The sequence below is a fragment of the Limulus polyphemus genome, unplaced genomic scaffold, assembly GCF_000517525.1.
Source record: "Limulus polyphemus unplaced genomic scaffold, Limulus_polyphemus-2.1.2 Scaffold1468, whole genome shotgun sequence".
Lineage (NCBI taxonomy): Eukaryota > Metazoa > Arthropoda > Merostomata > Xiphosura > Limulidae > Limulus > Limulus polyphemus.
This window is the reverse complement of record NW_013667078.1, coordinates 216,873-240,312: the sequence shown is the minus strand read 5'-3', so window position 1 is coordinate 240,312 and position 23,440 is coordinate 216,873. Positions and strand designations below refer to the sequence as shown.

General features: G+C 33.4%; 1 protein-coding gene across 1 annotated transcript in view; it reads left to right on the top strand.

Moving 5' to 3' along the window:
* The window catches only part of LOC106463718 (oxytocin receptor-like), a 34,779-nt gene extending 12,047 nt beyond the window's left edge, over positions 1 to 22,732 (top strand). The window contains exon 3 of the mRNA XM_022391296.1: positions 22,673 to 22,732. Within this exon, the coding sequence (XP_022247004.1) occupies positions 22,673 to 22,732 (60 nt within the window). The remainder of the gene's footprint in view (positions 1 to 22,672) is intronic.
* The last annotated feature ends 708 nt before the right edge of the window (positions 22,733 to 23,440 follow it).

Sequence of the window (23,440 nt, the reverse complement as noted above, 5' to 3'; positions counted from 1 at the left end):
GATGAGTAATAAAATCTAATACAGTATACGCGCACCCCACACTTGGTATAGCTGACGCACAAAAATATAGCTAATAAAAAAAGGTCTCATAGATTAATTTACTCTAATCCTTCGTAAATGAATTTCAAGTGCCGCGGCTATTGAGGATTCCCTCTTGTTTCTTAATTATATTATATGAATCCATTGGAATAATATCGTGTATAAAAATATTTCAAAAAAGTTTGAATTATTTTGTTTTTCATTGTATTCAGTATTCATGAAGGATTTCTTATAGAAACATTCTAAGGCTATGTCATATTATTATGAAAGTTGTAAGTCTTTAGCTGTCCTCTTTTGGACGAATGACATACCATCGATAAAGAATAATTTGTGTATAGCCGTAGGTGAGATTTTTATCGTCTGCTTGGATGTATTTGTGCTGAAAGTAACATTTATTTTTTAAAATGTTGGAATTTTTGGATGCTCAATTTTTATCTTTATTTTGGCTGATACAGCCAATTCAAAATTGAAAGAGATTATCGAACAAACAAAAATTCTACAAGAATTCCAATATATTAAGTCAATGGAAAGCCTGTGAAAATATGAATATATATATTATTATATTGCTACTTACAGATATATTTATTAATGTAATATCGTTTTACGAAAAATGTAATAAAACCGATTTTCTTCTACTGTCTTCTGTTATTGGTCAAATTATGAAAGCAAAGGATGTCACTGTATTTTCCTTTCAATAAGTTAAAAAATCACTTAAAACACTTCCTTGAAGTCACAGATCAAAAGAAGTCAAATGTAAAGTTAAATATATATCATGTATCTAAATATAACCGGGTAGTCAATTTGGTTTTCTTTGTAAACGAACATTTTCTCCTGACCTTTCATCAAATTAATTTTAATTTGCTTGTTTGTTTTTGAATTTCGCACAAAGCTACACGAGGACTATCTGCGCTAGCCGTCCCTAATTTAGCAGTGTAAGACTAGAGGGAAGGCAGCTAGTCATCACCACCCACCGCCAACTCTTGGGCTACTCTTTTACCAACGAATAGTGGGATTGACCGTCACATTATAACGCCCCCACGGCTGAAAGAGCGAGCATGTTTGGTGGTACGGTGATTCGAACCCACGACCCTCAGATTGCGAGTCGAGCGCCTTATCCTCAGGGCCATGCCGGGCCATTAATGTTAGTACTTTAACGTTCTAAATTATTTGTAATCTACCCAGAAGTAAATCTATTCTCAATAATCTGCGTTACTTATATTCTTCAAAAGTTTAATCGTATTTGTAAACGAACATTGTCTCTTGTTCTTTCATCAGATTAATGTTAGTACTTTAACGTTCCAAATTATGTGTAATCTACCCAGAAGTAAATCTATTCTCAATAATCTGTGTTACTATAATTCTTCAAAAGTTTAATCGTATTTGCAAGTTATTATTTTAGAAACAAAGGTCTTAAAACTTTAGTATTTGTTTTTGAAACATTCCTGGATTTTCTGTTTTAACCTATTTTATTAAATGGCAGTAGAATAATTACAAAATATAGGAACGAGTAATTAAACAAGTGCTTTTCGTTCGAGGGACGCGATTTCTTTAAATTAAGTCACCGCATTTTACAATAAAGTTAAAAAAAACATTTTTGCTTTCCTGATAACGACAAAAAAAAACTTTTTATTTCAGTCAATGTTTCGCACAATTTTGTCAGAACTAGTAGTAACTCTTGTCAAAAAGTTTAAATTCTTCCGAAAAAACAACAAAATCATTCCATGATAAAGTTAACAAAGTATCTTAATTTTATTTATATAAAATATACATTCTGATTGCATTTTAGTTGATTTATCGAAACATTTATATTCATAAAGTTAAGTTTTAAGTAGCTTCTGTTTTTTTATTCCACATCAGCTTTCAGCGTATTAACTCTCAATTTGACTTTATTATTGCTTACTCTCTTTTGTAGATATCCAATAACCAGAGGTTACGAAATTAGAAAAAAAATAGTGCCAGTATATATATATATATATATATACATATATCAATGTTGGACGACTATGATAAAACTAAGCCAGTTTTGCTTTTATTTCTTTCGTAATTTCACCCTGGAACTCTGAACTCATAATGGTCTGTCAGTAACACATAAGTTATCATTTGATAGAAGCTGGACAAACAAAAGACTGAATTAAAATTTTATCACTAAATATTATGCTGAATAAGTGTTTGGCAACCTTATCGAGGCTCAACCTAATATAGGAACTGAATACCTTTCACAGCGACAGTATTAAGAAGTGGGAAAGCATAGGCGTCGACAGGTGTCCACCTCGAAATATCCCATTCGTTAAGGAGTATGAAGTGTATGGTCTTCAACAGATCTACATAGATTTCTCTCAGTTTTATTGAAAATTCGAATTTATCATTTGATAACTTTTAACCCCCCGGTGATTCAGCGATAAGTGTGAGGACTAATAGCGCTGCCTCCCAGTGGCACAGCGGTATGTCTGCGGACGTACAATACTAGAAACCGGGTTTCGATATTCGTGGTGGGCAGAGCACAGATAGCCCATTGTGTAGCTTTGTGCTTAATTACAATCAAACAAGCTTATAGCACCAAAGATCGGATTTCGATACCTGCAATGAGCTGAGCCCACTGTGCATAACAACAAACAAGCAAATATAGCTTGTTGATAAGTGAATTATATTTAGTTCGAAAATATCAGTTTAAGGTTCGGGGTTTATTATCATCAGAAATTAAATGTAATGATTTTTCATATTTGGTTGTCTTTTGTAACAGTAGGTAAAACTCCGATATTTATGTATCTGGATAAACGAGTCTGTTTGTTTGTTTGGAATTAAGCACAAAGTTACACAATGGGCTATCTGTGCTCTGCCCACCACGGGTATCGAAACCCAGTTTCTAGCGTTGTAAGTCCGCAGACATACCGCTGTGCCATTGGGGGGCGATAAAATAGTCTTAGTTTGTTATATTATTATAATAACAGTACAGAAGACTGTGTTATCATTAAAACTTTAACAGCTGTATTAGTAATGGTAATTTTGAAACTAGAAAAGTACAGCTGTGGTGTTTTTATTTTCTTAGTACCAAGCAACACAATGGGCTATCTATGCACTGCGGGAAATCTAAACCCGGATTTTAGTAATTGCTTCAATTTTAGCATTATAAAATGTAAAAACTTCGCATTAACAATTAACGAAAGCTTAGAAAATTAACGGATGCATTAAAAAAATATTCACCAATTATGCATAATTAGGATGTAAAAATAAGTGAAATATTATGTATAATCGTGCCATCTCTTTTCTGAATTTCGAATTAATTTTCAATATTCCCGTGGTGTTGTTTGTAACATTATGTATTTAAATTCATAGCAGAACGTCCTCCGGAGGGTCAGCAGTAAACAACTTAAACCTTTATTAGTTCGATGGGCAAATTCGTTGCTCAAAAGAAACCGTTCAATACTCGGTAAGAACAGAGCAAAGTGTTTATATGACATGTAAAATTAGTCTAATGACTCTATCTATTAACTTTCTGAATGGTGATGAACAAGCATGCATCTAAAAATTCTTGTATCTCTAGGGCGTCATCCAATGTAACTTGTTCCGTAGAAGTTTCTTAATGCTGCTGTCATCATCCGTTTTAAGAAAACGTTCAACATAGTGTGAAGCAGAAATCACTCTTTGTCTACTCCAACAGAGGACTTCTCTCTCACAGTGACGATAAAGAGCTCAGTGATGTTAGCAAGTGACTTGATGAGGTTATGTTTTCCCACGACTGCCCGTAAAGTTTCTTGTCATACACGACTTAAGGCTTTGTTTTAACTCGATGAAATTGTAGTAGTCCTTCTGTCTGATATCCTACGGGTTTCTCACAAAGAATTCTGACGCTAAATCTGAGTCCTACTGTGCTTTGGTTTTGGACTAACTAAAGCCTGCTTATTTTGTAAGCATTAGTGCTTTAATGTGTGATACCAAGGTAGTGTTAACATTGACTAGGTTCACTTTTTTGGAAGAGGCATCGATTAACTATGTCCTTGTCAAATTATGTTGCACGTTTGAAAGAGATCTAAATGAGGATGTAGCCACTATTTTTATAGTTCCTCTGGAATACTATCTACTCCATCTGACTTGCTGGCTTTAAGGGTTCGTATGTCTTTTCCACCTCTTTTTCAAAACTGTCAGCCATCTTCTTTTTGGTTTTCTTGTTTTCGAGGCTGTAATTAATGTTTTTTTCTTCATAGTTGTCATGATTTGCTCACATAAATTCAAATGGTCTTGGTCTAACAAGCACAGTCTTTGAATGACGCGCCGAAGTTTTGTTGTATGCATTAAACAATAATTGGACCAAATTTGGCAATGATAAAGAAAACAGCCATGCCACTTAGTTGACTAAAACACTCTTTACTTAATCAGAAAACGAAATATTTCGGCTTTCAAAAGACTGCACTCTTTTCTCTGTCTCAGTTGTCAAAGTCCATGACTTGAATCCATATAGGATTGTTAAGTGGATTGATACTCTAAGATGTTTCACTTTTGACTGAATCGAGATGCTTTTGTCTTTTCAAACAACTTGTAATCTTATGAGTCCCATAAATGCTACTTAATCCTTGACTTAATCTCTACATTGTATTTAGGTTATTTCTAGGTATTTAAATGAGTCAACCTTGTTCAGCTCTTTCTCTCCAAATTTGATCTTAGTTTCTATGACATTGGTTGTTCTCATAGTCAATACTTTGTCTTTTCTTCTTTTATATCCATTTCAAGTAATCTTCATATTAGTTCCTTTAGTTCTTCATATGTTTTCTCTATCAACTTAATGTTAGCAGGAAAACATTAACCAAAAAGTCTTTTAGCCAGAAAATAACACCTATCATCGGTGATCTATATATAGAACCTCTTCTTGGTATCGTAAAGAGAGGAAACTTAAATGGTTTGGTCAGGTTGTCTTCGTAATGTACCTAAAATTCAAATTAACATGAAGACACGGCTTTTATTGTACTACATCAAAATATTCTGCCTTATTTCATATTAAATCTAATAACTTATTCAGGTTCTAAAACATTATTCTAAAAACTATAAATACATATGTATATACATTTTTTCGAAGCTCGGCTTTCATGTTGTTTTTGTATGTTTTGTTTTTTACAATGAAATATTTACATAGAAATTATTTATTTAGAGTTGACAAAGAATTGTCACTTAATGCCTGTGAAACTTCAGAAACATGTTTCTTTCTTATCGACTTATAAAGGAATCGTCCAAGGCCTTCATTATCCTAACATGTCGTCCACTAGTGGCTCATCGGAAAGTCTGAGGGCTTGTAACGCTTAAAATTAAGTTTCGATACTTGCGATTAACAGAACACAGTTAACTAATAGCGTAGTTTTGTACTCAATAACGAAGAAACAAAAACATAATAGGTCTGCTACATTTAGGCATGACTTTAAAGTACTGGTGCTTTATTGGAAATTTTGAGTGCTGTTGTTTACTTGGCATTACAGATATCAACTTATCTAAATCAACCTAAAATATAATAAGTAAACTTATAAACATGTGTAATTACAGCATACTTATAGTAAAATTAGAATAAAGTTAACAGTCATCACTAATTGATTGGAACTTTGTTTATTCGTGTCTATACTATGCCTTCTATTACGTTATACTGTTATTGTAAAGCTTAAAGTATATCGAAATTATAGCATCGTGCTAATATTTATACTTCTTATAAACTTATAAATGGAATAAGGTTATCTAACATATCCTTGCAAATTTATTTATAATGTCATTTAACAGGTTTTTCACCTAATTATAGGCCTGGCACTTGACTCACAATCTGAGGGTTCGAATCCCTGTCCCACCAAACATGCTCGCCCTTTCAGCCGTGGGGGCGTTATAATGTGACGGTCAGTCCCACTATTCGTTGGTAAAAGAGTAGCCCAAGAGTTGGCGGTGAGTGGTGATGACTAGTTGCCTTCCCTCTAGTCTTTCACTGCTAAATTAGGGACGGCTAGCGCAGATAGCCCTCGTGTTGCTTTGCGCGAAATTCAAAACAAATCACCTGGCCATGCCGGCCCTTTTAAAAAAGTACACTTACTACATGGTCTTCTTACTCAAGTTTATGAAATTAAATGTTTTAATATATATATATATATATATGCATGCATCAATTATCTTGAGGGAAACAACGATGTTTATTGGCATATTTCACACTGGATTTCTAATACTCGTTCTTGTAATCACGGAGCTGTTTACAAAAGCTGCTGCTGAAAGTGATTATAGAAATGTTACTCGGTCTTACAAATAATTCATCGCATTGGTAGAATGCTTTAAGTTAGTATAAAATGGAAAAGAAGAAAAACACCAAAATTGCTCTTCAAGAACACTTAACTGGACCATCGTTTTTATACTTAAAATAAAACATTATCAAAGTGCTTTTCTCATATGAAGAGCTTGATAATTATTTAATTAACTAATATGTCTGGTATAGCCCCAGTGGCACAGTGGTATGTCTGCCGTCTTATACCGCTAGAATCCGGGTTTCGATATCCGTGGTGGGCAGAGCACAGATAGCCCTTTGTGTAGCTTTGTGCTTAATAAAACAACAACAACATTGGTATAACCTGGCGGTTTGATTACTCGACTCGCAATCTGCAGGTGGCGAGTTTGAATCCTATCACCGAACGTGTTCGCCATTTTAGCCGTGAGTGGCTTTATAACGTGATGGTCAATTCTACTATTCATTGGTAAAAGAGTAGCTGTAGACTAACTGCCTTCCCTCTAGTCTATCATTTCAAATTTATGAACGGCTAATGCAGATAGCCCTCAACTAGCTTTGAGTGAAATTACACTAACAAGCAATATTGACAAAAATAGCCCTCAACTAACTTTGTGTGAATTTACACTAACAAACAATATTGACAAAAATATAAAAGGAAATCTACATTCTCGCCTTTTGAAAAGTGAGGGCATTATAATGTAATGATCAATCCCATTATTAGTCAGTAAAGAGTAGTCAAAGAGCTAGAAATGAGTGGTGTTGACTAGCTGCCTTTCTTTTAGTCTATCAGTTCAAAATTAAGGACGACTAGCGCAAATTTCCGTCGGGTAACTTTGCGCAAAATTCAACAAGAAATAGAACTTATATATATTTTTATGATAAACTAAGTCATTAAAACATGTACTTGATTGGTGATTTAAACTATAACATGCGCATATATAAATATTTTTCCATATAAAACTGAGTATATTTAGATATTTTGAAATGACCGATTTCAAGGCAATTTTGAATAGTAATCTTCTGTCCTTATTATGACCCATACAGGGACAATGTTATGTGCACGTAGTTATTCGCACTTTACCGTGTAATTTAATTAGACCAATTTGCTTTGCAAAATTTCGCTGTTTCCCTTTGCCTTTGTCGTCCTGTCATTACTGACTGCTCAGTAATGTACGTTAGTATGTAAGCTAGTGTCCAGCCAACGAAGTGCCACGTATGCATCACGTTATCAAATGATAACACGGATCAGTGTATTTATTTTATTGTGAAGTACGTCAAGACAATTCTTTGAATTTTTCAATCTGAAGATATTTATTGGATGCTGCCGTTAATCAATGTTTGAAATATTTGTCCGCCATAGATGATAACTTCCACTAAAAATATAACATACTTATGCTATTTCAGGGCATTTCTATTACTAACTTGTAAACAGTTAATATCACCTACTATATCTATCTACAGTTGTGTGATATAAGTAACGATGTAGCCAGATATATACACCGAACCCTTTATTTATTATTTTTTGATATCGACACTCTTTCAAATAGATCTACAATGTATTTAAACACCTCCTTAACGTTGCCCTGAACTCTGTTCTATGACGCATATTTTGTATGTTTTAACTGAACTAATAAATTGTTACGTTGTTGTTCTTAGTCTAAAGTTTTTCTCATAGAAACGTGACACTTTCCGACACTCGTTTGATGACAGTGACCAAATCTAGCTTCAAAGTTATTGGTCCGGGATTTTTCCAAAAGGTATACTTTGATTTTCAAGAATCACTGACAGTTTTGTAAATTCTTCTATAATGTGCTTCATTGCAGCGTATATTTCAGAAGTAAGTTTATCAAAACAGGATTATTAATTATTCTGGAGTGTGCTTCAATTCAGTGTCCCAGGATAATCAATTATTTTGTGCGCTTCAATGCAGTGTACGTTTCGTAAGTTTACAGGATAATTGATTATTATGTAGTGTGCTTCAATTCAGTGTCCCAGGATAATCAATTATTTTGTGCGCTTCAATGCAGTGTATGTTTCGTAAGTTTACCAGCACAGGATAATTCATTATTATGTAGCGTACTCCAATTCAGTGCCCCAGGATAATGAATTATTTTGTGCTCTTCAATTCAGTGTATCTTTCGAGTGTAAGCTTATCAGAACAGGATTTAATTTAGTAATAGCATTTGGTACATTTTAATCTTCCTTTTCACGCTGTACCAATAATCTCCAAGTACATTCACTTTTTTGTTCTGCATTCACGGATTCCTCCGCATAAAATTTTAAATATTCTCAAATCTTGTCCATTTGTCAAACATCAAGTCAATACAAAGAAGTCATTTGGATTTTATTTATGTAACCAATAAATTTATGTTAAAATCTTTTAGAAAAATGTCTGTAATAATTTTGAAAGAAATTATTACATCTTGAACAAAATAGTTCTTGATTTTTACACTATTGCACTATTTCTTGGAAGGATAATGCACCTATAGATATCTTTATCACTATACTTTTTTAAACTTTCAAATGAGGATATTTTATCCCAATAAAACCATTATCTGTTTCTTATACGTTTCCACATTTCTTGATCAATTAGTACCATACTTCACACAGTAATACAGGACAACATGAGGAAGGTCATGGAGGGGAGAGGGAGGAAAAATTGTCTCATAGATTAATTTACTCTAATCCTGCCTAAAAAAAATTCAAGTGATATTGAGGATTCCCTCTTGTTTTGTATATAGTTGTTATCGTCTTCCTTGTTAATCTATTTTACTATTTAAATCATTAATTGGATCACTAAACATCATAAAATATTAAGATTTTACAGAGGTTTGATGTTTAAAAAACATTTGAAAGTTATATAGATTTCATTCACTCCAGGTGGAAGCACTGTCCATTCGCGCCAAAAGTAGAGAAGTTGTTTCGGAAATTAATTTCACGAATAACTTCAACATTCGAAACCGTTTCGTGATATACAAACAAATAAGTTTTAAAGCATTAAGATGTGACTTTTCATATTTTGATGCCAATTTCCTTGCTTCTAAAACACTTGGCTCAAATAACACTACATAAGGTACTACTAAATCACCGATTAGCATATATCATAAGGTATTACTAAATCACCGATTAGCATATATCATAAGGTATTACTAAATCACCGATTAGCATATATCAAGCTTTTAATTACAATACTCAGTATTGTCATGATATAATCTTAGTTAATTTTCTAAATAATTGTAGTCCATGCATCCTACACTTCTGCGTACTACTGAACAGTAAGAGCCGCACACATAACATGCGTATTTTAACGACACGAATATTTTACAAAACTCTATTTTGTGCTCACTAGTTAGCTGCTATACTTATATCTAAAGTTCACAAATATAATGTTTTAATTCATATTTCGTTTCAAGTTTAAAACTAAAGTGTCTCGTATCTTTCACCAAATAATCATATGTATTATATGCTCTACGTTTCCTCCAATCCTGTTGTGTTAGTAAACCGGCTCTAATAAGAACTTTCAGTTGAACTCTTACTCGTGAAGACGATACTTCTAGTTGATCTTCCATGGAACGCTGAATACTTCAAATCTTATAATAAACTATCAAAACTAACACTGACTAGTCAATAACCTCTATAGGTTTCTATAAGTTATAATAAACTATCAAAACTAATACTGACTAGTCAATAAGCTCTATAGGTTTCTATATGTTATAATAAACTAGCAAAACTAACACTGACGAGTCAATAAGCTCTATAGGCTTCAATATATTATAATAAACTATCAAAACTAACACTGACGAGTCAATAAGCTCTATAGGTTTCTATATATTATACTAAACTGTCAAACTAACACTGACGAGTCAATAAGCTCTATAGGCTTCAATATATTATAATAAACTATCAAAACTAACACTGACGAGTCAATAAGCTCTATAGGTTTCTATATATTATACTAAATTATCACAACTAACAATGACGAGTCAGTATGATCTATCCAATGTCAAACTAACAGTAACAGGCAAAGTTGTTTCTGTCTAGTGCCAAAGCTAACATTATCGAGTAGAGTAGTTTCTATCTAATGTTAAAATATTACTGACAAGTAAAGTTGTTTCTATTTAATGTCAAAATATTACTGACAAGTAAAGTTGTTTCTATTTAATGTCAAAATATTACTGACAAGTAAAGTTGTTTCTATCTAATGTCAAAATATTACTAACAAGTAAAGTTGTTTCTATCTAATGTCAAAATATTGCTGACAAGTAAAGTTGTTTCTATTTAATGTCAAAATATCACTGACAAGTAAAGTTGTTTCTATCTAATGTAAAAATATTACTGACAAGTAAAGTTGTTTCTATTTAATGTCAAAATATTACTGACAAGTAAAGTTGTTTCTATTTAATGTCAAAATATTACTGACAAGTAAAGTTGTTTCTATCTAATGTCAAAATATTACTGACAAGTAAAGTTGTTTCTGCCCGTTTTCAAAGAAGCAAATGACGTATTCTTCTTGAAAAAATATGCTTGTCTACAAGTTGAAGATGATAACAAGAGTGCTGATTCATGGCAAAATTCTTATCTTCATGATCCCTAAGGACAATGGAGTTTCAAGGCATATCTTCAAACATTAGCTGAATTAAACATTTGGTCATTCTTCTTCTCACAACAACCTAGAAAATAAATCCATTCAGAAAACTGATATTCTGATCACGATCTAATGATACTGATCTAAGAAAAGCTAAAATAAAGAGTCAATTGAAGCAGAGCATTGGAGATTTTTCTTGTGTAAAACAAGACGTGTAATCTTGTCTGTTTCTCAACAATAGATCTCTACGTTGGTAATATTTCGCTTATCTGTCAAATAATACAGTTGACCATGATTAAAAAAGTTGGTAAACCTCGTGAGAAATCAGACATTTATTGATCTTTTAGCATTATATACAATGAACTGTTGCTAAACCTCTTATAGCGAGGCTGATGTGTGCCTGAAATTTCCATCTCCGAAAGAAAGCATATAAAGGGGTTTGGACACGTGCTGAATTTCTAATTTTAACTGAAACAAGTTATCTTCCCCCTTCGCTCTATGGGAACAAAGTATTCCTAGTATGATTCTCTATTCATTTAATATTAGTGATATTTATTTCAGTTGCAGTTATAAAACATTCAACAACAATTTTCCTGAAGTAATAAACAGAAATTAGCTCATGATTATTTCAGTATTCTATTTTGGCTGTCCTAATGATAATAACTTTCAGGACAATACTATTATTGATATTTTATTTTTTGTTCACGAAACTCTGACACCTTTGTACATATGAATTAATCGCATATCAGAAACTTAACTGTTACTTATATGTATATGCACATTGTTCGTTTCAACTAAGTCTTGTCACGATTACATCTTCCTGTACAGTTACTTTTACGGTCGCATTTCATAAGTTCTCGATCCACTTCAACGTTTTTACCATGGATAACTTGTCTATGGAGTATCATATTACTCTAATCTTCGCTTCTTGGCTCTTTCTTCGTCTGTTTTGCTCCATGAAGCATAGCTTGTCTTATGCCATTTTACTCTGTTTCTTTCAGCATTTCTTCCGACATAATTACAACATCTCATGCCCATTTACAGAGCTTACAGTTTACGTATTTCGACGAGAATTTGAGATAATGTCTGGTATCCTTGTTTTTAGTTGTAGTTGGATCTATCATTCTCTTGACAAACGATCCATGAACTTCAGACAGTTTGCGTTACACGTGTGGCAGATTGGGATGGCAGAAATTATATTTTCTTTTGAATATTTCCGCCACGTGACTATTGGAAGTTAACAACTAGATGTGTTCTTAGACATTAATCATCAGTATGGTCTGAAATAACGGTAACATACACTGTAAACGTTTCAAAATTAGTGTAAAACTGATTGTAGTTTATAAAATGCTAGTCAAGACATCAAGGTGTGGTCGCTGTATGATTCATTGTACTATCATTTGTAGTATTAATGCACCACTGTTCAATAGCTGTATGTACTTTTCCCACGTACTACCATGGATGAGTGACGAATCTGTAAACACCCGATAAATCAGGTTAAAGGTATTACTGAGTTTTACATGTGTTAACACGTAGTTGTGTGGAAACAGAGTCAAATCTTTACTTAAAGCAAATGAAAATATTCAGAATTGAGGCTTAAAACCTCCTCACTTTTCCAACATAGGTGACTTAATAATGAAGTCTGCTTGGGTGATTTGAGAATAAAAGACATGAGAAAGGTTCGCTACTGTGAAAAATTTATGGAAAAATTTCACAACGATGCATAAGTTCGTAGAACTATGGGTTTTGTAATAGCAATCACTTCCCAGCACTATATGATGGACAATGATACTCGATGTTTATATAATTAAGTCATTTTCCCCAAATTCACAAAGCCGTGCTTCCCAATGTAGCAATTTTCCAATATCCAACCTTCGCTGTTAACATCAAGGATCCCCCGAGTCATTTGAAATCACTTCCAAACCTTAACTACCAAACTTTATGCTGATTTCCAATGGGAAGATGTTCTGCTGACATATCTGCCTCATTATGATGTTTTGTTAAGGAGAAAAATTAAAAAAAAAGCTTTCCGAGATTCGAACCCACCTCAAGAGCTCCTTGTCTCAATATTGATGATTCGGTTCGCAGGTGTTTTAATAGTGTTATTGATGTGTTATATTTTAAGAAGTAATCTCTATATTACGAGAAATTGTTCTTCTCTAACACCGTATTTAACACCTATGATTTAGTGGAAGCTGATATTGAAGTGTCTAATCGGCCCTTAAATTTCTAAGTTGGACTAATCTCTATTATTTTTTAACTTTTTTAAATAGACTTTTTACGACTATGATGATTTTTAAAACAAAATTTATCTTCCTACATTTTTCAAAGATATTAAATATGTCAATAAGTTTCATCTCTATCTAGGCGTCACGGTCATTTTTGTTTGTCTGTTTATTTTTAAACACGCAATTGCACAATGGGCTATCTGGATTGTGCCCAGCACAGGGATCAAACCTCAAATGTTAGCGTTATAAGCCCTCAAGCTTACCGGGAAGCACTTATCCAGGCGTTGCATTAACTGTTTTTTTATTTCAATCAAAAATTTTGCTTTCGTTCTAAATCATATGGTTAAATGTTTGTTTTTGTCCCCCCCTCCCAGTGGCTCAGCGGTAAGTTTGAAGGCTTATAACGCCGTCTTGATACTCATAGTGGGCACAGCATACATGGTCCATTGTGCGATTTGGTTATTAATAACAAAAAACACTGTTTTTCTCTTCAGCACTAAACAATATAATAAACGTTTGGTGAAATTTTGCTTTGCCTATTTTCAGTTTGTGCGGCGTATGGTGTTTAGATTTGCGTTTGCCTCATTTTTTTTATAAGATGTTTGATGATAACGAAGGGCTGCAGTTGTACTTTATTATTATCCCATTCGTAATTTTGTAGTGAAACAGATTCTACTGTTTTAAGCACACTCAATGTGTTCCAGTAATAAATATATAATCAAAATACCTCGCACTTTTTTGCGAAAATTATATTAATGTCGCCTTCTTTAAAGGCAAAGAAACTATATTATTATTATTCATGTTCACTGTATTCCTATGTCATCAGGATAACATCAGTTTTTAAGTAGACATCTGTATTTACCTCAACTAAAGTTAGAATTCAGTGGTAATCCATATTCTTTAATTTTTAGTTTAGTTATTTTTTTTGCCACCAAAGCTTCTGCCTTGTGGAAGATCAGCGGGTTAATGGCATTATAGATACATAAAATATTTTTAAAATGCTGATGTAGTTGGCTCCCACTGGCTCAACTGTAAGTGTGCAGGTTAAGACGCTACAAATTGGGTTTCGATTGCCGTGGTGGGCAGAGCTTTGTGCTTTTAACCAAACCAAACTAAATGATGCAGTGGTTTATTGATGCAGATGCAAGCTGTGGCGCTACGAGCGGCATGTTTAAACACTATATAATTGGCTCACAGAGAACATCAGATTAGACTTTAAATAATCCCCCCCCCAAAAAGCATTACAATTGAATGATGGCGTATTTTGTTGTTTAAAAAAAGAGAACGGATATTGCTACTATAAGCCTGAAATGTTCGTTGAAAGGGTTAAGTGAGAAAACAGTGGCTTTGAAATTTATAAACAGCTGCAACTAAAGTGTAGATTTGATGCTAGTAGGATATATATATATATATATGATTCAATCTTATCTCCAGAAAAACTATTGTATTATTAATGATACTAAGAAAGTAAACAACTCTCTGCAGCGAGATGTTGTTCCGATTTTAACTTTGAAGCAACGAACCATAACACTCGTATCTCTGTATGTTCAATGTTTAGTTTGTTGACTTCACTCTCTCTTCCAATGTAAAGCAATATTGATTGACACGTTTAGTTTCAAGAAAATTAAGTAATTAAATAGTATTTATAAAAGGATGGCAAAAATAACAATTGTACTTTTTTTATTAACTGAAAAATGTGGTGTGTTAAAAAACTTACAGTGTATGTAATTACTGTAGGTAAGTTTGTATGTTTGTGTAACGATCACGTCCTTTTTTTTTAATCTGACTGATTGAAAATCGCCTATCTATTGGTATTTAATCTGACTCTTATTCTGAGTAGTAAAACTTTCATTATTCCAAACATTGTTCTAATAGCTGAGATATATGCAGATATTTTAAGTCATATGGGAAGTGATTTTTTTCTTTATCAGTTGGTCGGACGTAGTAAGCAAAGTATTGTGAACTGAGTTAGTAAATACTGATATTGGAGGGGGTGCGAAGTCAATTCCCGGACAGCTGTTTTTTTTACTTCTTCGGAAACTTCATGTATTTCAAGTCATTTGAAAAACTTTATTTTTACATTTTGTTATATGTTATAAGTGTATGAAATAAGAAATATATTCGGTAATATTATGAAATATAAATTTATTTTTATAACCATAAAACAGTAATTGACAAATTATACTTTTTATTTTTATTTAGTTTGAACTTAACAGACTCAGATGGCATTTTGCTGCCATCTATTGACAATTTTGTAATCAAATATTTAAATTTCTGTTTGGACTTGGTGTTGATAGATTAAGAATGCTGCCGTTGCTGTTATTCATCGCAAATGTACCCATTGGGCTATCTGCACTCTGTCCACTGCGAAGAATCGAACTTTGGATTGTAGCATTTTAAGCCCAGAAACTTACGGCTGACCAACCGAGAGAGGGACGCTTAACAATGATTTTCTACAATAACAAAAGAGGAAACAGAATACAGTGAATTCATTGCATTAGATTTAATGATCTTATTATACATTTAAAATATCTGTCATTTTTCAAAGACGTGCAGATATACAGGTGACTTCATAATTGACTTTAAACTCTTAATTATTTAACTCTTGAGCTTATCAGCTTGTTTGTTTGTTTGTTTAGGCTGTATTTTGTAATCACGGGCGCATCAAAATAACCAGTGAATGAAAAGAAAAATATAGAATGGGTTGAGAAGATTATGTTAAAACTACCTTGATTATGCAAAGCAGCAATTCACGTGACAAGTACCAGCAGATGTAAAGTCGTGGTGCAACGGACTTTATCAGAACTACATTTTCATATCGTTTTTGTGGAGCCTAGTTGCTCGCGCAATCTGTTGATTGCAGGCTCAAACCCCGTCACCAAACATGCTCGGTATTTCAGCCGTGGGGGAAGGGGGGGTGCTACAATGTGACAGTAACTTTTACTTTTCTTAGGGCAAAAGTTGGCGGTGGGTTATGTTGACTGGCTGTCTTCCTTATAGTCTATCACTTCTAACTTAGGGACAAATGATCGCGTTTAGGAACGATATGTAACAACTCTTTTCGACAAAATAGTCATACACTCATATCATGAATATGTATTCAGGTCGAGGGTTAGAATTTCCAAGACGGGATTGAAAGATATAGTCAAAAGTACCCACTGCCAACTCTTGAGTTACCCTTGTCTGACAAATTTTGTTATTTAGCCGTTACTTTTATAGTGAAGCTATGGCCCGAAAACTCTAACCGCTAGAGCATGTCCGGTCCCAAACATCTGTGAGTCGCATATGAAATGTAATATGGTTTTCAAGTGAAATTAATTTTCTGTATTTTAATGTAGGCTTAACCAACTAGCGACATTATCTTTTCATAAGTAAGTCCTATTTTTCAGTACAAAAATGTCTCAGGTTTTTCTCGTTCTTCTTCTCGAAGTACGTTTCACAAACGTGTACAGGATATGCCGTGTTATTAGAATAAGATAAGGGCTGATTGCATACGTGGGGTTAAAGTGTTTCATTGTTGCCTTTGATGGTTATTTTTCAGAGCTTAGCTGTGTTGTTAGCATAAGATACAGGGTTGATTGTGTAATGCATGATCAGTATAGGCGACACATCTTTCGAGCTGCTGTTATGGTGTTTCTTATTACTTTTAATGGTTATTTTTCAGAGATTAGAAGTTTGTTAGAACAAAATGAGGAATTGATTGCGTAATGCTAGATTATGGTAGGCAACATGTCTTTCAAGCTACTTGGGTTCAAATGTTTCTTTATTGCTTTTCGGTATTTTTGATGCTTATTTTTCAGGGATTAGATGTTTGTTAGAACAAAATGGGGAATTGGTTGCGTAATGCTAGATTATGGTAGGCAACATATCTTTCAAGCTACTGGGGTTCAAATGTTTCATTATTGATTTTCAGTTTTCAACCATACCCCCTAACATGTATATGTGTTAAATTGTAACAAGTCTGCAACATTGCAGTAACCAAAACCAACAGAACGCTACATATGTAATATAAGTTTGTAATTGATGTTTTACTGTTTTATCAATGTCAGTAAGATGGAGATTTGAAGTTACAATAAGTTGAACAATATGACTAAATTGAAGATGAGATCGTGGAAAAAAGAATCAATTATTATTCTAAACACAGTAGAATAGACGTATTTTATAAAGTTATTGTTTCCTTAATTAATTGTTGAAGTTATCGAAGCCTGCGATAAATAGTATCTGTGTTGCTTAACAGATGGCAGTGCCTTAAACATAAAAGAAAATGATTGTTGTTGTTTTTAAGCACAAAACTACATAAAGGGCTATCTGTGCTCTGCCCACCACGGGTATCGAAACCAGGTTTCTAGTAGTATAAGTTCGCAGACATACCGCTGTGCCACTGGGGGACAATAGAAATTGAACATTGTTGGATATACAATAATGTTTAATGTAAGATTTATTATTTATTTCATTTAGTGATTTAGTATTTAATGATTATTTAGTTTTCATAACAAGAACGTTAAAAGTTATTATTTTAAAAGCTATAGTTATGACAAATGTTGTTACGTAACTCGGTAAGAGTCGTACGTTAAGTTTATAGCTCAATTGTTGTAATTTGACGTCACACTACTAGAACTTTCTTTATTTTTCTCGTTCCCTTAAGTGAGTGTTGTTACATCATAACGTCTCGTAGTTTGTAGAAAGTTCTAGACCTCAGTTGGACAATATATATATATATAGGTGACCAGCGAGCGCAAATTAAGTTAGAAAAAAGCTAGTTAGTGAAAGAAAATGTGAAGTTAGCCGGTGTGTGGGTGATTAGCCTTAACGGGTGATTTCTACAGTGTTTTTCACAGCTGTATTGTAACAACAGAAAGCAAGTTAAGTCAGAAAAAGTTAGATTAGTGATAGTGAAGTTAGACTGTGTGATGGTTAGTTTAGCTCTATCGAGCGATTTTATAAAGGGGGTTTCACAATTTAACAGATATAAAGAGAACAATTTGTTTTGTCAAAGGGTGTTCTAAAGTAATTGAGCCCGTCTGTGTGGAATTCGACGAAAAGGGGACAATTATTTAAAGTTCTGGAATCAACTGTGGTAATCCACGGGGTAACGTAAGTAAATTTATCGCAGATTTTTGTAGTAAGAAACAGAGTAGAAAAAAATCATTTGTTTTTCCAATTGGATTCTAAAGTAATTGAATCAGCCTATGTGGACTTTTGTCAAGAAATAATAATTATTTAGAGTTTTAGATAAAACTGTGATATCCTATCATGTAAAGAATTTTTGTACATACGTTTGACTTGTTTTGGATATATATTATTTCTAAACAAGTGGATTGTGTATTGTCCGTTTATTGTTCGAATTTATCGCCAACAAGTCACAGACACCTACTGTAAAAGAATCACAGCTCACATATTCAAAACCCTGATAAACACTTTCGTCATAGATTAAATATGTTGAAAAACCTCCAAAATTCTACATTATACCTCCAAAAACGTTTATTATTTCAAGTATGGAGGTGGCCAAGATATCTTCTATGATATATCAGCACAAAAATTCATAAAATGGTAATACTGTGAAAATGATGTCTCAAATATTATCATGCCAATTATTTGTTTTCATAATTGTGTGAAAATATGTAAAACATACACCATAAAGTTTAAAGTTTTAACATCCACACACAGTTCTGTTTATTGAGTAAAAACGAAAAGAAAAGCAACAATAAGATAATGATTATCTTGAGCTTTAACACACAAGATAATGATTATCTTCACATGCAGTGTGAATATTTGTTATGCTGAACATTCTAATTATAAATCTCAGGTCAAACTTTTCCAAAACTGCTCACTCAAATTCATGTACACTGTCAGGGAAACTAAGTCATTAAAAGTTTTGTGACTTCTATAATTGATTATACAATTTTAGAACGAAAATTTTACGAACTTTCAGCTAATTTCAATATGTTAATTTTTTTTTTGTTTCACTGTGGTTGGATGTAACCACTTTCTACATCATATGCTTACTCAGAATATTACCAGCTAACACTTGCCAATTTTTCTTCCCAGCCTCCAAGAAGAAATAAATATATTGTAGTAATGAACTGTATACCTCTCTGCATTATCCCTGTATTTTTAGTTCCATCAACCTGTCAGATCACAGGTGTAAATTTCCATTATTGTAGTTGCTACATTTTCAAAGGTATAGCAAAGAACGTTAACTTTGGAAACTATTGAAACTGACTTATCAACTTACCCTCATGTACACAGTCCTTATAAATTTTCTTAGCGAGTTCGAACATCACTAAAATAAATTATATTTCGTCATAGAGCAATAACTATCAGTGTATCTACCACTGAGATCAAGGAAAACGGGACTTCGTGGTCATCGAAAATAATTACCAGGTGGCGCTTTCTGTTCCAAGTGGCCACCTTTCATGCCAGTGATGGTCGTCATCCTTGGAATGACGTAGTATAAAGCTGAACAAAGCTGTCTAGTATTGAATATCTCTACGTGATGTCGGATGGTACCTTTCAAACCCATTAACACAGAAGGCGTTCCTCGATAAATAACTGGGTTTAGGTATCCTCTCAACCATTCCATGGAGTTCGTAGCAGGAAGTCCTGGATACATCACAGAGTGTTGGTATGTACATAGAAAATATAATTTAGTATATACATATATATATATATATATATAATCCAGTAATATTTCCCGCTTTAGGGACTCTTTATCAACAACCTTATCCCGCTTATATTAACATTATAAGTGTACTTTATTTCTTTGTTTGCAGTTAAGCACAGAGCTATAAATGGGCCATCTATGCCCACCACGGGTAACGGAACCCGATTTTTAGCGTTATAAGTCTGGTGTAGACTTAACTCTGAGCCACTGGGGAGCAAATGTATATTACCAGTCACGTAAGCATCAATGTAATTCAACTGTACTTAAATGAACCACTGCTAAGATGCATAAGCACTAAGATATGTTGTTAATTTTAAAATGCGCAAGTGTTCTTACGTCGACATCGTATATTGGATTTGCAATTTTTACCTTGGTAAACAGGAATGTTTACGTGTAACGAACACCAGGCTATCGTTGATAGAAAGTTAAGTTAGTTAACCTTAAACGAAACTGTCTTATAGTGAAACGTGGTTATAAAACTACATTTAATGTAGTTACTTAATTAAACTACATTTAATGTCAAAAATAAGTTGAAAATCAGGGCTGTTAGGGGGTAATTTTTGCCATTTTTCAGGAAAAATCACTCCTTTCATGCAGCGATGAGTTTTAATTAAGAGTATGTTCATATAATGGATGTCAAAAATGAAAACAAACTCACATTTGTTGCCTCAGAGTTCTTTGTTAGTTCGATAGACTTCTGGTAATTCAGTATTTCATTGCCTCGCTTCGGTATCAAACCCGAGACTTCTCTCACGCAGGGCAAGTGCGCTACCTACTGAGCTAAAGTCTACTAATAAGACACTTTTAACCTCTCACGCAGGGCAAGTGCGCTACCTACTGAGCAAAAGTCTACTAATAAGACACTTTTAACCTCTCACGCAAGGCAAGTGCGCTACCTACTAAGCTAAAGTCTACTAATAAGACACTTTGTTAACCTCTCACTCAGGGCAAGTGCGCTACGTACTGAGTAAAGTTTACTAATAAGACACTTTTTTTAACAATTCAAATTACTATAGACATCAATGGACTTGAATTTTTAAATTCAATGTATATAATTTATAACGACATTAAATTAGTAACAATTTTTAATTATCCTTAGCCATTCACAGTGTTTATGGATTCTGTCATTAAATGATATGGCTTTATTTTAATTCTAGAATTTTTTTATATCAAGGAGCATCGTAGACCAAAACAACATGCTGGGGGAATTCCAGATGTGTTCTGTTGGATTCACTTTTAGCGAACGATTCCTTATAGACAATAGTTCTTCTGAAGGAGCTTCTCCATGACCAGGGTGTTTTATGAATGGCATTCTCATACATAAGGACGAAACCGCCACCAATGAAACCAGCTTAAAGCTACGTGTAAATGTCTAGGATCACATCCTTGTGCTGCAATGGTGTCTTAGAGCTATCCTGTCAAAAATGTCAGTGCATCATTGAATCTGGTGTCACACCAAGACCATGTTAGGCCCATAACTCTAACAGTCATGTTCAGCCATGTTAAAATTTTGTTGGTGTTTCTGAGCTCTGGCATCATGCTCTGTAAAGTGAAAATAGATCTTGAACATGTTTACGAAGAGCACTAGTGTCCAGTCATGGACAATTCATGTCAAATGGTCTTGAGCCTAATCTCGTCTATTTAATTAACTGTGACACTGTGTAAAGGTGATTATAACTACGGACTTTCTCTAGGACCACAAATCAGCCTTCTTGAGTATCTTATAGAGAGTTTAAGACTCCAGATGCCATTTTTATATCAAATTAGAAACAGTCTTCGCGAACCAGTATGATCAGGAAGCAACTCTGACTTCTGTTTGTCGCTATTTTCCGCGACATCAGTGACATTTTTTTACACTTTCAAGGATTATTTGTCACTTACTAGCAATATTGTTGATACAAGTTTTGGCAGCAGTAACAGATTGTTCAGATACTCCATCTTGTATTACAGAGCCCGGTATGACCAGGTGGTTAGGGGCGCTCGACTCGCAATCTGAGGGTCGCGGGTTGAATCCCCCATCTCACCAAACAAGCTCGCCTTTTCAGCCGTGGGGGCGTTATAATGTGACAGTCAATCCCAATATTCGTTGGTAAAAGAGTAGCCCAAGAGTTGGCGATGGGTGGTGATGACGCGCTGCTTTCCCTCTAGTCTTACACTGCTAAATTAGGGACGGCTAGCGCAGATAGCCCTCGTGTAGCTTTGCGCGAAATTCAAAACAAACAAACAAATTTGTATTACAGTTCCTCCAAAATTAAATGCTTCCTGTCTTTTGCGGGGCAATACATATAAGTGCTGGTACATAAGAAAACTAAAAGCAATCCAAAAATAACCCAAGTGACATAGAACATTCCATTTGGCGTAAGTTTCATTTTTTTCTGTCGAAAAATGTGTAGTCCTAGTAAACGATATTAATCAAAGAGAGAAGACTACTCTTTCATCTCTTGAAACTCAATCTCAATATTTCCCATACATCTCACAGATTTGGATAAGAATCAGTAATAATTATATATTAGCATTGAGAAACGATACTCCATATCAAAGTTTGGATTATATATATTATTCTTTTTAAAATGCTAGTTAACGTTAAAATGTTTTAATGTTGATTTGAAGACTTTTTATTTGAGTTTTTGATTTGAAAGGTTTGTTTGTTTGTAATTAAGCACAAAACTGCACAAGGTGCTATTTATGCTCTGCCCACCACGAGTATCGAAACCCGGATTCTAGTGTTGTAAGTCCGCAGACATACTGCTGTGCCACTTTCTTATTTTAAACTTTATGAACATAAAATAAATAATTAAATTGAAATATATATACACACATATATATATGTATATATATATTGTATATTTATATAAATTTTAGTACTTAAATTCATTACTTTTAAAAAAGTAGTTTAGTTGTTTTATGTATTTTTACAGTTTTTTATTGCTCAAGAGGAGCCTGTAATGCTACGAAACCGGTTAAAAAAGAAACAGTAATCTTATATATATATATATGTGTGTGTGTGTATTCATACTGAAGTGAAAACACGTTGAATTACTGTTTATACTATCCACTCCAACAAGATTAGTTTCCTTTCAAGATATACAGCACTGGAAACTAGGAAAGGATCTTTATCGCTTAGTGTAGAAAATATTTGAACTAAATTATCGACAATGTTTGAACTTCATTTTATGAAAAAATAAACATAATAATAAATCCAATAGGAAATTATTTCAAAGACAAATGTATACATTGAAGAAAATTGATTCGTGGTTCTCTCAAGTAGGTAGTTATGAAAGCATAATAAGTTCGAATGTATAAGAAATTTTGGAGGACAAAGCGAATTTTCTAAAGAATCATTTTAATGAAGGTAAAATTCATGTTTTTTCTTGGGCTTGATAGCAGTAAAATTTAGCTAAAGAAGAGTCACCACCACTTCTACTTTATAAATTTCGTAAATCAATTAGTGAAGTTGAATCGGAATAAGAAGAAGAAATTATTCGAAAAAGTTTAAAACTTGAAACAGTAATAATAGAAATGGAAGCACTGCAAGGTAGAGAGGAAAATCAAAAACTGCAATTTGTAGAAAAACTTAGAAATCACTGATCTAAAACAATAAATGCGGTTGCAGCGAGAAGAACAAATTATCATGTTCTTACTATTCCTTCTGCCTCGTAGGTTTTTCTTTTGTTCTTTTTTAATTA